General features: G+C 41.3%; 1 protein-coding gene across 1 annotated transcript in view; it reads left to right on the top strand.

Moving 5' to 3' along the window:
• The window catches only part of sorcs1 (sortilin-related VPS10 domain containing receptor 1), a 147,442-nt gene that overhangs the window by 87,858 nt on the left and 44,068 nt on the right, over positions 1 to 15,516 (top strand). The window contains exon 4 of the mRNA XM_076091047.1: positions 10,297 to 10,455. Within this exon, the coding sequence (XP_075947162.1) occupies positions 10,297 to 10,455 (159 nt within the window). The remainder of the gene's footprint in view (positions 1 to 10,296; positions 10,456 to 15,516) is intronic.

Raw genomic sequence — 15,516 nt, 5'->3', positions numbered from 1 at the left:
AAGCATATGAGTGACAGATGGATTCAGTCTCCGCTACTTTACACTCAGTCTGTGAGCTCTCTTTTAGGAATACAGAACTGCTTTTTTCTCAAGAACGTATTGACTAAAACAGCAATTGCCGGCCTCAAATGTTTTCCCGGCAAAGGCCTCAATCGTATTTGTGTGTGTCTGTCTTCTCGTCTGTGTGTGCCTGCATGTGTTTGCCTGCATGGCGTTCAAAAACAATTACGACCTTGTGTGGCTCAAACGGCAACGACAGGCAGGTGGGTGGAATATGAATTCACCTCAGATGGGGCTTCTTCCACTGTCGAGCTTCAAAGACTCTTGTTTATTGTCTCACTTCTGGATACAAGCTCTGACTAAAAAGTGAACTTTAATATTTCATATCCCCGAACTGTCCACAAAATGCCAGAGACAAAGAAAGTCTACCAGAAAAAATTGTATTAGAAAAAAGAGGGTGTCCAAAGACGTATGACTCAAATACTTTGAGGAATTTCAAACATAAACTCAATATTATATTACATTCTGCAGTAGCGGTGAGCGTCACTGTACGGAAGGTTAAGCTTCATATTCATCTTCAAAGTATAACCAAAATATCTCTCAAGCTTTTTTAAATGGATTTGACAGGTTTACAATATTTGCCTTTGCTTGGACATTTCCCATTAGGTTAGATTGGTCAAGTCTATCTTATAGTTGGCTGATCGTCGAATCATGTTTTTTTTTTTTTTTTTGCTCATTGATCCATATTGTCATTTGCGAGATTGGCTTCCATTCTTTCCACGCTAGACAAAAGAGCTGAGCCATCGATATAAACTATTTATGTTCTTGACTTGGCATAAGAATGTATTATATAACAGGAAGTGTTCCATCCATTTTGTCCAGGCCCGGCGCCATGAGGCGTCAGTGCTGTTTGTTATGTAAGACGTGTGTGTTCGTGGGTGCGCCACTGTCCGTAGGACTGAAACGAAGTGGAGAGATGGACACTCAGTCAACAGCAGAGAAATTATTATGGTCCCACAAATTTCGACGGTGCAACTTAGTCTACATGGGGATTTATTCACGCACAATAAGGAGATTGAAAACATACGTTATTTATTTTTATTTTTCATTAACAGTATTATTAATTGTCCATTAATTCCTAATTGACTATATATCATGATGTATTGGGGGAAACCAGGCAATTATGTGTAAAATCAGACATTCACTGTTGAATATGACATATTTTTTATGTTTGCACAGTATTACAATTGAATATTTAAACAGACAGTCAAAAACATGTTGACAGGTTTATGTAACCAGAGTTAGAGACACATACCTGTTAGTGTGCTGAAATTGTAAATGTCACTTCAGAATGGGCTGAACTCCGTTACTTACTGTGTACTTCTACAGGAAAACATTGTAGTATTACATCTACCTGACAGCGTCTGTTTAAGGTGGAGTTTCATTTTTGAATTTCTCTAAGTAAATTGTAGTACATTGTGCTGGTAATGCCTCTATTTCACTCTTCACTTGAATTAAAGATTAGAATGCAGGACTATTACTTTGTGGTATTTTCAGCTTTACTATCACTAGTTTATAATTTAACGTCAGCAAAAATGTTTTGAGTACTTTTTTCTACCACTGCAAATACCAATATTCCCAGTTAGAGAAAGGATGAAAAAAGAAGCATGACAACGTTTGCCTGTGACCCTCAAATCACTTAATCCAACCATGAAAAAAAAATTTGGTTTACGGGAAAAATACTAGGGGCCAACTTTACTGCAACCTGGGCTTGTGGCCCCTAACAGCTATAAATGTATTATAATGTTTAAAAAATAAAAATATATGTAAAAAATACGTTCCTATTCTAACTCATTGTACCACGAAATAACTTGCATGGTCCCAAAGCACTTCAAAGATATGCAACTCAACTGTATACTGACTGTGAATTTATACTTCACAGGAAAACATAGTAGTACTACATTTACCTGACAGAGAGACTGTTTACTTGATTCAGATTTGACTCACACAATATAATAATAATAATAATAATATATGATGAGTTATTATAAACTATATATATGGACAAAGAGACACTTCACCCCCTAATTAAACAAGTAAAGAGTCATCACGTCACGCCAGATGTAGCAATACCACCTGGTGCAGGAACAACATTCTCTCGACACATCCTTTAACTGCACAACGTAGAAGGAAAGGAAGCAGGGGAACGGGAGGTGCAGTGTCTCTCTGTCCGCCAGCTTTTTAAGGACACAATGCATGCCAAATGAATCACAGGGAATCAGCCATGCTTTGCTGGCTGGAACATGCCGCGCACGCAGCGCTGCTAACGCAATCAAGGACAAGCTAACGGATGATGGTTTTGTTTGTGGTGGTGGTGGTTGGGGGGGGGGGGTTGGTGGCGCTGAGAGGGGACGCAACATCTGTCAGCCCTAAGGCACAATCTCCAAATGGCTGTGACGAGCAGAGAGGCAAGCGCCCTGGACCCCGGGAGAAGACACAGCGACAGAGGAGGGGAGGCAAGATGAGAGACACAAATACAGATGGACAGAGAATCCGAGGCAGACGGAGACAGGTTGACAGAGTGTGAGACGCAGAGATGGAATAGAGAGAGAAATAACAAGAGTTGTAAAGAAGATGGGATGGGTAAACCTAGGTGAGCAGTGGGATTCCATCAATTATCTTGTACTTGCCTGTACGGGACATTGTCCACTTTCTCAGCATGAGAGTAAAAGCAATTCAATGCGCCTGACGCTGCCGGGATGAGGGACCTGAATCCCCCTTCAGAAGCATTTACTCATGCCAACATAAAGTGTTCATAATAAAGGCATGCACAAAATGAAATATGGTGTTATGTTATTTATGAGTGATCACTGTGAAGCATTTATTATTGCAGTAGCTCAACACGGATCAACATTTCTAAAGAGGGAATGCTGCTGGTTAATTATCTAAACGCATCCTGTTTGTCTTGTCTCTGTTCATTCACAAGTAATGACTGTGTAGCTCTGTGATTTTATACACAGCTGGCACGCCTTCCAACCTATGTACTGCCATAAGGGGCAGCTAGCTCGCTGTAGCTGAGATGGAAACCCAATTATACCAGAGGCAGAAACATGACATGTTACTGTTTGTCAGGTCTGGCAGGAGTCTAGGGGAGCTAAAATGTCAGGCAGTGTTCAATTAGGCTGAGCGTAAATGCTCCGATCAAGAGACAGGAGTTGCGTTTAATGAGACTGATCAAACAGTTTGAAAAGCACCTGGTCGATGTAGTGAACGAGTCAGTGGGGAAAAGAGAAGTAATGATTATGAATATGTGCATCAACTCTTTTTATTTTCTGTGTCCTCCACTAAGAGCCATGTAGCACATAGCCGGTGTGTGTCATGAATATTTATGGTAGAAGTAGCAAGAGTGATGTGATTTGCTAGGTGCTGTCAATGGAGACCTTTTACTAAGTTAACATGGTTTCACATGGACACACAGGCCCGTCTGGTACTTGAGGGGTACAGTTAACTCATTAGTGATACTGCCAGCCTCCCCTTATATCTGATAGCAGCTTTGTTATTGTTAGGGTGTTGCCGACTAAGAATTTAGAATATATATATATATATATATATATATATATATTGCTCATTGATCCCCCTCTGTTTAAGTTATATTATAGTGCAAACAACAACATCTCGGGGGCGGGGGCGAGATACATTTCAGTGTCATGCACCATGCTATTGTATGTGTGTGTAGGTGCGGTGCAGTCCAAAGTACTGAAACAGAGCAACAGACCAGGTTTATTAGCCTGTTCGCTTTGCATGTTTGTAGATAGAACTTTCCGCCCCTTTATTGGGAGGAACCAAGTATTTCTATGTAAAATCAAACATTGCTTAGTTTTTACTTTGGTTTCACATGATAAAAGAAAGTCATGTGGTATTAACATTAAATACAACGGCATTGTTCTTGTTTGCGTGCATTTCTACGCCATGCAGTCTGTACTGACTGCAATGTGCAATGCAATGCATAAATGTGAAAATGCAAAAATTAGATCAAGTGACATGTTCTTCTTAGACTTCTTATGGCGGGTGGAAGGGGAGGTGAATAGTCAAACAAATACAGGACTTTCAACCAGGTGGCTGGTGTTGTTATGCTACGATTGCCATTAATCTGTTTCTATGAACAGCCTGTACAAATAGCTCCCTGGGTTAACAGTGGAATTTTGTTTGTATTACTTCTCCATCGGGATAATACACCTCATTCCAGCTTAACCCTGGGAGGGGGGGTATACACGTGTCTGTTCCTCCATTATCCATCTCCACACGGAAGACCAGAGAGATTAAATACACAGTGACATGATGTTTGTAGCTGCATATTCAGATAAGCCATTTGTGTTGCATTGACATACCTCATCACAGACTCTGCACTTTCAATGTTGGCCCAGCCTTCTGTTCATGGACGGCCTGGCGGGGAGAGGGCCGAGACAGGATATCACATTGTTTTAAGTGCTGCTCCACAGCTGGTCGCTGCACGTTAACAGAATGGATGGACAGGACCTAGAGACTGTGTTTATTTTCTTTAGTTCTGCAGTGTCCCTCCCCCGTTTATGGGCATCAAGGAGGTGAATCTATCCTCAGAAGGAGATGGATTACTCCTCAGCAGAGATCCAGAACCTCTTACAGAAACCCCACTCACAACAGACAGAGAGGGTTTTACTTCACGCACTTTCTGGTTGCCAAGAAGATGGGTGAGTTCAGACCAATTAAACATCTAGATAGGCGATAAGCGCATCACCGACTCTGGGCCATCGTCTCCGGCTTGGCTCCCGAGTAACACTTTACAGTGTTGGGTGGTTATAGGGCCGTGTCATGCCACTGTTACAGTGAATGTAGCACCCATTTCTTCCAGACATCATGGTTTTGGCAAGAGACCAGTCATTGGCTACCCTCCCATGAAGTGGTTCTTGCATGGGGTTAGAGGCAATGCCAAGTGTTCTGTGTCTCGTCCCCACAGTGGGAACTGCCATTGGTAATCAAGGCCTCGTTTAAGGGTCCCTTTGAGCCTCTGGAGCGACCTGTCGGTGCACTACAGTGGCTTGCTGCTTGATGGTGACTGTAGAGGGGCTACCCTCAGACCAAATCCCTCTTTTGTTCCCAAGAACTTAAGGAGTGCTTTCATGCCGAGGGTTATACAGCTGGATACTTTTTGTCTTCCACCCCATGTGAGGGACATGGAGGCAATTCACTTTGCCCAGTTCATGCTTTGGCATATTATGTTAAACGCATGGCCCTCAGCAGTCACACTGAATTGCTGCTTGTGGGCTTCAGGGATGGTGTGGCTGAGAAAGCCCTATTCAAGGAAAGCCTGGCTGGATGGCTTTGTGACTGCATCTCCCAAGCCTATAGGCAGGTGGGATGAAACTCTCACTGTGCTCTGCTCACACTCTACGCACAGCGTAGCAGAGTTGGCGGCCCTGTTTGGTGGGATGAGGGTCGAGGACATATGTACAGCGTGCTCCTTGATTTAGTGGGTACTGTGGGGTTTTGACCCCTGCAGGGTTAGGCCATGGCTCTACCCAGTTCAGTTGCGTACTACCTGGTTTGGCTAGGGCTCCTTCTTCTGTGGAGGTCTACATTATAAAGAAATGGGTGACCTCTGGCGAAAAACTTCTAGCCGGTCAGGATCAGTGTGGTTGCGTCTATGTTAAGTCACGGCAGGGCATGCCCTGACTCCTCCCGCTGTTCCCATAGAGCCCAGTGGAGGGTGGATCCTGTGTGAGTTGTAGGTCACAATATTTAAACCCTAGTTCTATAAGCACAGGCGGAGCCCTCTACCAAGGGGGCCCTGTTGATCTTACGCCATTGGCTGAAGAGGGTAGAGGATGGCAGACAGCATTGTAAGCTGCCTTATATACTGTGGGGTCTTCATGTATTTGGGTAGGCACGTCCTGATTGTCCAGCTTTGCTTATGTACATTTTCAGATGGCGAATGCGTGCTTGTGATTGGAGGAGAGTATTACCCATAGAGTCTAGTAAAGGGCGCCACCTGTGCTAATGGAAGTAGGGGTACAATATCATAACCTTTGTTTTGAGCACCTCAATTAAATTGTGTGGGTGAACAGATTCTATAAGTTTTCTCTGGGTTCTAGCCTTGTTACTTTTTTTGCCAAGGGGTTGGCAGTGATGGGAGGAGATGTTGAGACCTTTAGCCGGTCCAGCACATGTTTACTACTGACATTTATCAACCTCTTGTGAATACTTTACCCTCTCCTGGCTAGACCTGCTCCCCTTTGACTGCCCTTTGGCTTCAATTATGAGACTCAGTATCTCTGGTTTAAGTGCACTTTTCCTTTTCCTGCCGTCCCTACTGATACGGATGTGATAAAGTCCACAATTGCTTCTGTAGCTTTGGGGAGTATTCGAACAAAATAACTAATATAATCCTATTATTGTTATAGTACATATATTGTTTTTCATCACACACATATAATCAATAAATAAGATGTGTTGTAAAGAAGTGTTTTTTCAAAGTGATCTGTCCTCCATTTCCTTTCCCTGAGAGTCACAGGATATTCATAGTGGCGAGAAAAAGACAGGCAAAAGGGCTTTCAGTAAAAAGGGAATATACTCTAATGCTTCAACAGGAGTTCTGAAACATAGAGTCGCTGACAAACATGGGGTTAGTGTATGGGATAAATGGGAACTGACACTCTCATTGTCCCCAATTACTTATGTAAAATTGGCTTCAATTACGAGCTAGTGAGATAGCTCCTGGGTTTCTGCTAGCTCTGTCAATCCCAGTAAGTTCAAAACTGAAACCTCAGGTGGATCGTTCTTTGTTTGCAAGTTGTTTTTTTCTCAGAATTCAAAATAAACAGGAATTGGCTGAAACCAGTATATTTACTTGCATTGAATCATTCAAGTCGGTGTAACGGCAAAGCTAGAAAATGTACTTGCCCCAAAGAGATTAAATCTCAGGCTCTTTTTATTGTTCCACTTTTTGAATGCTTTTCCAATCTGAACACTGTCTGACAACAACAAAATAAATCTATTTATTGCAGGGTGGGAAACTAGTCATAGATTTATAGCGATGAGTCACAATCCAATTACTGGGTGACTGTGTGAAATGGAAAGTATGAAGCTAATTTCATTAATATTCTATCTTGGAGTATTTACGGTACTGCGTCGGCAGAATGAATTCAAGTATTCCTTACACATATCCTAAATGTCCTCCAGCTGGCACATATACGCTTCATTAACCTTTGTCATTTTCAACCTTTTGGCCTCATGATTTACAGTCTCTCACGCACAAACACACACACACTCACACACACAGTCTACTCTTCCACTGAGTGAAATGTTATTCTCCTTCTATGAGTGTGCAAATGTTGATCCTTTACTTATCCAGTGCTTACAAAGGTTGTATGGCAAGTTCCCAAGACAACTGTATTTCTATGAAGTACTTAGATTACTTTCTTTAACCAAATGTTATTCTGTAGGCCCAAAATATGTTGGGTTACAATTCTGTTTTGGGTTCATTAATATAACATTCTTAATGAACCATTGATATGATTAGTTATCAGCGCCATATCTGAAGACTTTCCAGTATGTGGAGCTATACAAATGTGATTTAAAGTTGAAATTAGAAATAATATACTAAGTGTCATTCAGATTGTCTACAGTTGTGGCTCAGAATACCTTGTTTCAATATTGCAGTTTCACAACATCAAAAAAATTGGCGAAATAGCGAAAGAAGCTTTTTGCATTAATAACAGCACATAAAAACATCTCTTACGGCAAAATCAACAGCAAGATAACACATTTCTTTGACAAATCGTATTTGATGGTCCACGTGTTCGCTTTTTTTAGTCACATCTCACTGCTTTTATCAGTGGGGGAATCTGGGAAAAGCCAGCAGATGTGGTCGCTAAAAAATTAAGAATCTATTAAGTGGACCAACATCGTTTTAGCAACTTATATTTTTCAAGGTGAGAATGAACCTGTGGACAGGAACTGTGTTTCTATGAGCACCATGGCCTCGTGTCGTAAACATCTTGATCTGGCCAGCATGTGCATTGGTTTTGGAAGCGAGTGAAAGGAAGACGCAACTCGGTCATAAATAGGTTCACTCCCTTCAGTGGTCTAGGCTCTCAACTTCATACAAACTTTTGTCTTTTGCCTGGTGCATGTTGGTCATCATGTTCTAACCTGTGTAATGGCAGCAAACGTCTGGTTTGGTTAGACGCAGTGCTGTCGCTGCTGGCCACCAGCCCGTGTGACCCCTGACGCTGCAACAAAACCCTTTCCCCCCCAACTCCTGAAAAAAAAAATCCAAGAGGAAACATTGCAATACAATAGAAAGTACTTACCACTTTCGGAGGAGATGGGGCAATTCAGGATCGGTTTGGACTTCTTTCAAATCTCTGCATCTGTTCAAAGACCGCCCATGGTTGGCTTGTGTTAGTCGCGCTCTGTCAACAATTTTTGCTCTTCAGTCTATTCTTTTCTTTTTCTCTTTGCTGGTCCTGCCCCATTATCAGCCATAACTGCCAAAATAACGTTAACAATAAAATTAAATAAAGAAAAATCCTCCTCCTGTTTCCTGTGAACTGGATAATGTACAACTGGCCAAGGCTAAACAGTATGGCGGAGGCATGTGTCTCAGCCATTGTTTTGTTGAGTTTAAATTAAAATACTCGTTAAATTAAGTGAGCCAAAAATGGTTTTCCTTGAAATGTCTCTCATGATACTTACAGATATAAAATATGGATAGACAGGATTGTGACATTCTCCTTCTAATCCAGTTTTATTAAGTTTTGTTCTATTTTAGCGTGATTCTCCTTTTCATTAGACAGTGGAATCCAATATTCTCATTCAAGCCCACACAAAATAAATTTATGGGATCTCATGCACACATCAACATGCAAAAAACAATATTTTGAGACACACGTTAGCATGCAGGAAAGCTGCGTGTGGAGCGACTGAGGAGCGGGAATAACTGTAGAATGCAAACAAGGCAAAGCCCCAATGATTTCACACCATCGTTCCTGAACTGAATAACATTATGCTACAGCCTAGAATCCTTTCCATCCTCCAGCCCTTTCTCTTGTTTGTTTAAGATTGAAAAGGTTTCATGGAATAAACAGAAACAAGCCTCTTGCATCAGAACTGTAGCAATCTCCATATAGATTGCACCTGGGTGTATCAATCTCCTTATTCCAATGTATATTAGTGGAACACATTTCTGTTAGCGTGCTGAATCATATGTACATGCCTGTAATCCCCCATTTACCAGAAATACATCAGTCAATAATAAAGTTGTCCACTCTTCCAGCTGAGTTGCAGTTCCAGGGAGTGAGCCCAGTGTTAATTGGGATTTGTAGTTCAGACAGTTTGAGTACATTTGATTGAATCAGTCAGCATGGGGCTCACGTATGTGGCATTATATCTGCCTTTTGTGATTGACTAACTGGTGTTAGTGGTAACTGCTGTTACCCAAGCGAGTGCTGACAAATGACTCAATATTATGCCCTTAAGAGAGACTAAGAATAGAAGATGCTGACCGGGTCTTTTGTCTGTTACGAGCTGACATCTGTATGTTGTTCCTTAGGCAACGTGCATCTTTAATGAGGGTCAAACCAGGGGCCAGTATTTTCCAGCACCAGTATAGACTTTACTAAAGACATGAGCATGCAGTGGCATGCAGTATCACATCCACACAGCCACAAGCGTGCCTCTCCAAACTCTCTGCTACTGCACTCTGCTAATGATGAGAGCTCGTGTGTGTCTCTGACGTCCACTGATTCAATTATATTTGCATCTGATATTATCCGGGGATTTCTTTGTGATTCTGTGATTTCTCTTCTGGGGGACCGTGCCAGAATTTTGAAAAAAAAAGAAAAGTGGGACCTCCAAGAAAAGAAAGAAGCTCATGGGAAATTATAGCTTTCAAGGCCTGATTGAGCATCGGCGGAGAGAATGAAGAGAGACGTGAAATGTGAATGATGAGGCACACACAGCAACTCCACTTACACACACACATGATATAATCAGTATGTATATATATATATAAATATATATCATACTGATTATATCATCAAGCCTAACAGATACCAATTATTATTTTTGACTTGGCAACATCAGTGGCCACATTTGTAATAATACGCTTTACAGCTCAGATATGCTAATACGTCCTGACTGACTCGTCACTTTGTGTCTGTCTTTTTAACGATGCAGACCTTCCTTCTGTTAAGTGCTGAAAGCCACAGAGTGGAGCTCCACGTTGTCGCTAATCTCTCATCCTTCTGTCATCTTCAGATCATGCTGCTGACTGATCCGGAGGTGGAGAGCAGTCTCCTGATCAGCTCCGATGAAGGCGCTACCTACCAGAAGTACCGGCTGAGCTTCTACATCCTCAGCCTGCTCTTCCACCCTGAGCAGGAGGACTGGATTTTGGCCTACAGCCACGACCAAAAGGTTAGAGAGCGGGCACCGCGGCTAGTGTAGCAGACGGTTGTTCAAAGGTTTTAAAAGAAGGTGATTGTAAAGTCAGATTAGAAACAACAGCTTGATAAATGTGAGATCCTGTCACACAGAAGTGTGGCTCAAAGCACACGACATTCATTTGGGAGAGAAGCAGATACACATAGATTGGATAATTCAAGTCGATATCTTATTAAAGTTTGACTTTCTACATCAAAACAACACAATGTTTACCTATCAAGTCAAAATGGCAAGATTTTAATCAAACACTTTGATCCATAAATTCATTGTTATGAGATTCTACTGCAAATTTGAGGTGGCCAGTCAAAATGGTGGCTTTTAGGTCAAAGTTAAAGTCTCAGTCCTTAAGAGTGGAGTCCTGGTTGATTTGGTGGTGATAGTCAGTGTGTTTCAATACTATTGTCATTTTAATAAAAAAAGACCAATTGGCCTTTTTCCATCATTCTGTGAGCAAATGTGATCTGATTTTGTGCTGCATGAGTCTGTGAACAACGGACGTGAATAGTTGGTTCGTTCTCCGCTCTCTGTGGCTGCTCCTCACCGTTCATTGCCCCCTGACGTGTGTCAAAAATGAACAAAATGACCATTGTCTTGTTTTTAAGTCACATTTTTAGTGAAAGATAGCGGTCAGAGTCAAACACATTCCTTTTTCGTTTGACTACGTCATAATAAAAGTCAACTTGTGTTTCACCAGTTCAATGCCAGTTTATAACATGAGTTGCTATACTTTCATCAGTGGGACGTTGGCTCAATCACCATTGTTTTACCTCATTCGGTGGTAGGCCGTGAGTTAAAGGAGCAATGTGTGGGATTTAGTGGCATCCAGTGGTGAATCCACATTAAATCTGTATTCTGACTTTGAAAATCAAAACTAGTTTAACCAAAATATGAGCCAGTTTTTTGATGAAATTCTTTCAATATCTCATATGTAAGCATACATAATGTATTACTTATCTCTAAGTTACAGAATATTAATATAAAACATGAAGCTAGACTATTCAAAATTTTTTATTTAATTAAAGTGCCTACGTCTTTTGTAGAAAAGCGTTTTTACTTCTCAAAGTAAGTTATCAAAACAACTGTGGTTTCCTCGTCATAAATGACCCCTGTACAATACTTAGCTACAGCTTAGAGACAACGTGCAAATGCTTTTGAAATAGATACTCATCTAACGAGGCAGTGCAGGGTATATGCAAAAATAATTGTGTCTGTGAACGTGAGGCAGAGAGAAAGAAAAGAGAGAGGTCAAGTTTATACACATTTTAAAATAATCATTTGCATTAATAAAATGCTTTTCTTGCAGCTCAGCCCATTTGGGTCTAATGTTTCAGTTGTGATGAATAATGTAGGCATTTTCCTTTGCTGACGAGACATGGGTGTGTGGGTGTGTGTGTGCAAGCATGCCTCCTTTCCCTTCTTGAAGGAAGATCATACTTGCATTGTGCAAAGTATAATCCCTCCTAATACACTCACTCACTCACTCACACACACATACATACATACATACACACACATACCGACACACAGTGCTACAATTTGCTGTTTGATAACTCTGAGATGCCTGAAAGCCACGAATGCCATTTTTAAGTTGTGTTTTCAGCCATTTTTCACTTTATTTTAGCAGTTTTAGAATTCAGCTGTGCCGCCAACTTACTGGCGTTAAATGACTCAGACTGAATGCAGAGCATGAATACATGTAAATAAGGGTCTGGGCTTTCAAACCACTCTTAAATGATAATCATAAACCAATGATGTGATGGGGTTTATGGGTTTAAGGCTTCAGAAGTCATCACAGCATTTTTTACATTAAAAGAATAATGTATAAAATAATCTGAATCTTGAATGTATCCTGGCATAGTTTTGGAGTGTAAGTCATCAGAATGCTTTTCTCTTTTCCCTCTAGGTCTATGACAGCGGTCTCTTTAGAGGACTGTGTATTTGACACAGAATTCAAAGTAGGACATTGGGTCTACACTCAGCTCTTTGAGCAATGTTTACTAAATCACATAGAATACTCTTCACAGACCTTGTGACGGGAAGGTAGCTTTCTTCTCTTTCTGTCAACTTTCTATGAACTTGTTCTGTAAACATTACATACAAATGTTTTCAGGTTGTATTAAAGAGAGATGGAGTGATCCGAAGTTGACCTCTAATTCTGACAAATCCCGTCTGAGATGAATCCCATCTGAGTCCTTGAATCGTCCTCTTTCAAAAATCAGAAGCGTATTTCAGTGTTGCATAAAGCCTTTCAGTTATGAACTTGTTTGCAACCATTGTGTTTTTCCCAACACGTTGTCACTCATCTCGTCTAACACTGCGACTTGGTCAGACGCCCTCACTTTCAACTCTGCAGCTCTACATACCCATCTAGAGCCAGTTGTGGACGTTTCAGGGACATTCTGTCTGTTTACGCTCATTACATGTAGTCTCTTTTCAAAATGAACTTCTTCGGTAGGTTTACAAGTAATGCACATTTATACCTTTATAATTACTAAATGTACATTTACTTAGAAGTGCTGCTTTTCCATCCACTTAATTGTCTCACGACCCCCTCAAAGATATGTTGTGATCTCATAGCGGTTCCCAGTCCTGCATGACAAACACTGAAGATAAAGTTGTCAATAAAGTAAATCTAAGATTTTTTTTAGGGCTGGGCAAGTTAACGTGTTTTTATCGCGTTAACGCATTAATTAATTAACGGTGACAATTATTTTATCGCTCGTTAACGCACTTTTTTTTTTATTATTATTTTGAAAGTCCGTTGCTCACTGGCAGCGGTGGAGGAAGTCTTCGGCAGACTACGTTGGATGCAGCGTGTTTGAGAAGTATAGATGACAGAGAAGTGAATACAAACTGCAGCCGGTTAGTATTGTGGAAGATGTCGGTCTGAGGAACGTTCTCAAGGTGCGTTCGCGTCGCGTTTGGTGTGAACGCACCTTTAGGATCGCAACAAATGACGGCACACATGAGCCTCAAGACGCACCATCACAATAAGAATACACGAGTTGCATGAAAACGAGAGGACTACAAAAGCGGCGGCGTTACCACGTGCGCCAGCTGTTGCTCTCACTGGAGACTACTGGACATCGCTGGGTAACCATCATCACCTCGGAGTTACAGCATTATATTGATGAACAGTAGAGCTGCATTCACATGCTCTGACTGTCATGAAAACAGAAGACAGACATTTTCATGAAACGTGCTGAAACATTTTATTTATGTTGCACAGCAGTGGAACGTTTCACATAAAGTCAGCACACTGAGCACAGATAGTGAAGAGATATAACTGCTACTGTGTGAAGAGAATACTGCTGTTAAAAAGCACCTGATTTGTTTAAAGTGTTTGCAAACCAAATGTTATTGCCCTTTTGTTCATATAGCAGTACTTTTTAAAATAAAAGTGCGCAATACACTACTTTTGAATTAATTATTGAACTTTGAGCATAACAATGCGATTAATTGCGATTACAAATTGTAATTGTTGCCCAGCACAAATTTTTTTCAATATTTATTTAGACCAAAACACTTGTTATTGAGATTAACTGTCATTGTTTGACATATTTCGGGGCCATTGTGAAGGTTTTAGTGAATCAAGCATAGGTAGATGATGAGATAATGGTACTAATGATTCTAATGAACACACAGGATTTACAGCGCACGTACGATCAATTAACAGTGCAACAGCACATTAAGAAAATACGCCGCTCTTGAAGTCCCATAGGTGAACTGAGGGACATAAAATGCATCACGATGTTGTTTTCCTTCTTCAAAGTGAAGGTTTAGGCTGTTCCTCCAGTTTTTTCAGTCAGACTTTTAGAGCTATTGACAGGAATGACTAAGCTCTTTGACAATGCGTCAAGAAATGCAGATCACTAACAACAACTTAACGCAGGAGCTCTGGCTAAGGGGCCCCTGAGCCCTTGGGCCCCTAGGCCTGGGCCCTGTAGGCCCGTTTGGTAATACACCCGTGGAAACAGACGGCGGTTCACTAACTATTTAGTCTGTGTGGTCACTCCCTGTCTGGGGCCATCTCGCTCACTCATCATCTCCCCCCCAAAACTGCTTCTCTTTCACTTTCCTCACCTCCTTTTGGCAGTGCTGCTGCAGTTGTTGATTGAGAGACTTTTGGAGGTTGTAAAGTCTGTGTCGACCCCTCCACCCCTCACCTCCCCCGCCTCCCGCTCTCTGCCTCTTCACTGTCACTTGCTTGGCTACATACTAACTTGCTGCGGGAGGATAATTAGGCAAAGTGATTTCCTGCACCCCTCCGCCTCTCCCACTTTTGCTTGCATCTGCTTAGCACAGCTTGGCATGGACGTCATTGTAATGTCGTCACCCGTGCAGTTTGTCTCTCCCTCTTTGACATGAGAATATACACACACCAGCTGCAGTCACAGTGAATATATAGTTTGCATATGCTCACCGTGGAGCGGATACAATGGAGGAGGAAAATATATATGCGTCACATAATGTCAGGACTGCAATATCATTCTGATAGGTGGAGGGGAATATAAGGTCTTAAAGGTTTAATATGATATATATATACATATATTAGATATATTTTTGCATTACAATGTCTAAAAACAGCTAGACCTATGTTATATATTTTTTTGAGTTGTGTACTTACATTATTCCAAATGTCAAACAACTTTTCAACATGAGAAATCTGTTACTTACGATACGGTTAGGATACGGTGTGTTTCTGTACTGATAGAAGGCTCTTTAAACTGAAGCCATTTGTGCATCCTAACATTATGGCTTTTACAGACTAAAGTGTACTTGTGGTATAACCTACGCAAAGTGAGAGATGACCATCCTAGCATGCTGTTTAAGGGACATTGATGGTCCTGAAGCTAGAGTCAGAGTCACATTTCAGGGCTGAGTAGTACAGGGGGTCAAGTTTGGAGAAGGCGGGTGGTCAGGCAAACCTGTAAATACTATCAGCAAATCAATCTGAGCCAGCAGCTAAGCTTTTATGATGCCATGGAAAAACAGGACTTAAGCCTGTGTAGAAAACCCATTGTGATTTTCACT

Source organism: Anarhichas minor, unplaced genomic scaffold, assembly GCF_050575085.1.
Source record: "Anarhichas minor isolate MPS153535 unplaced genomic scaffold, ASM5057508v1 ptg000014l, whole genome shotgun sequence".
Lineage (NCBI taxonomy): Eukaryota > Metazoa > Chordata > Actinopteri > Perciformes > Anarhichadidae > Anarhichas > Anarhichas minor.
The sequence above is the reverse complement of the archived record's forward strand: the minus strand, read 5'-3'. Positions and strand labels throughout refer to the sequence as shown.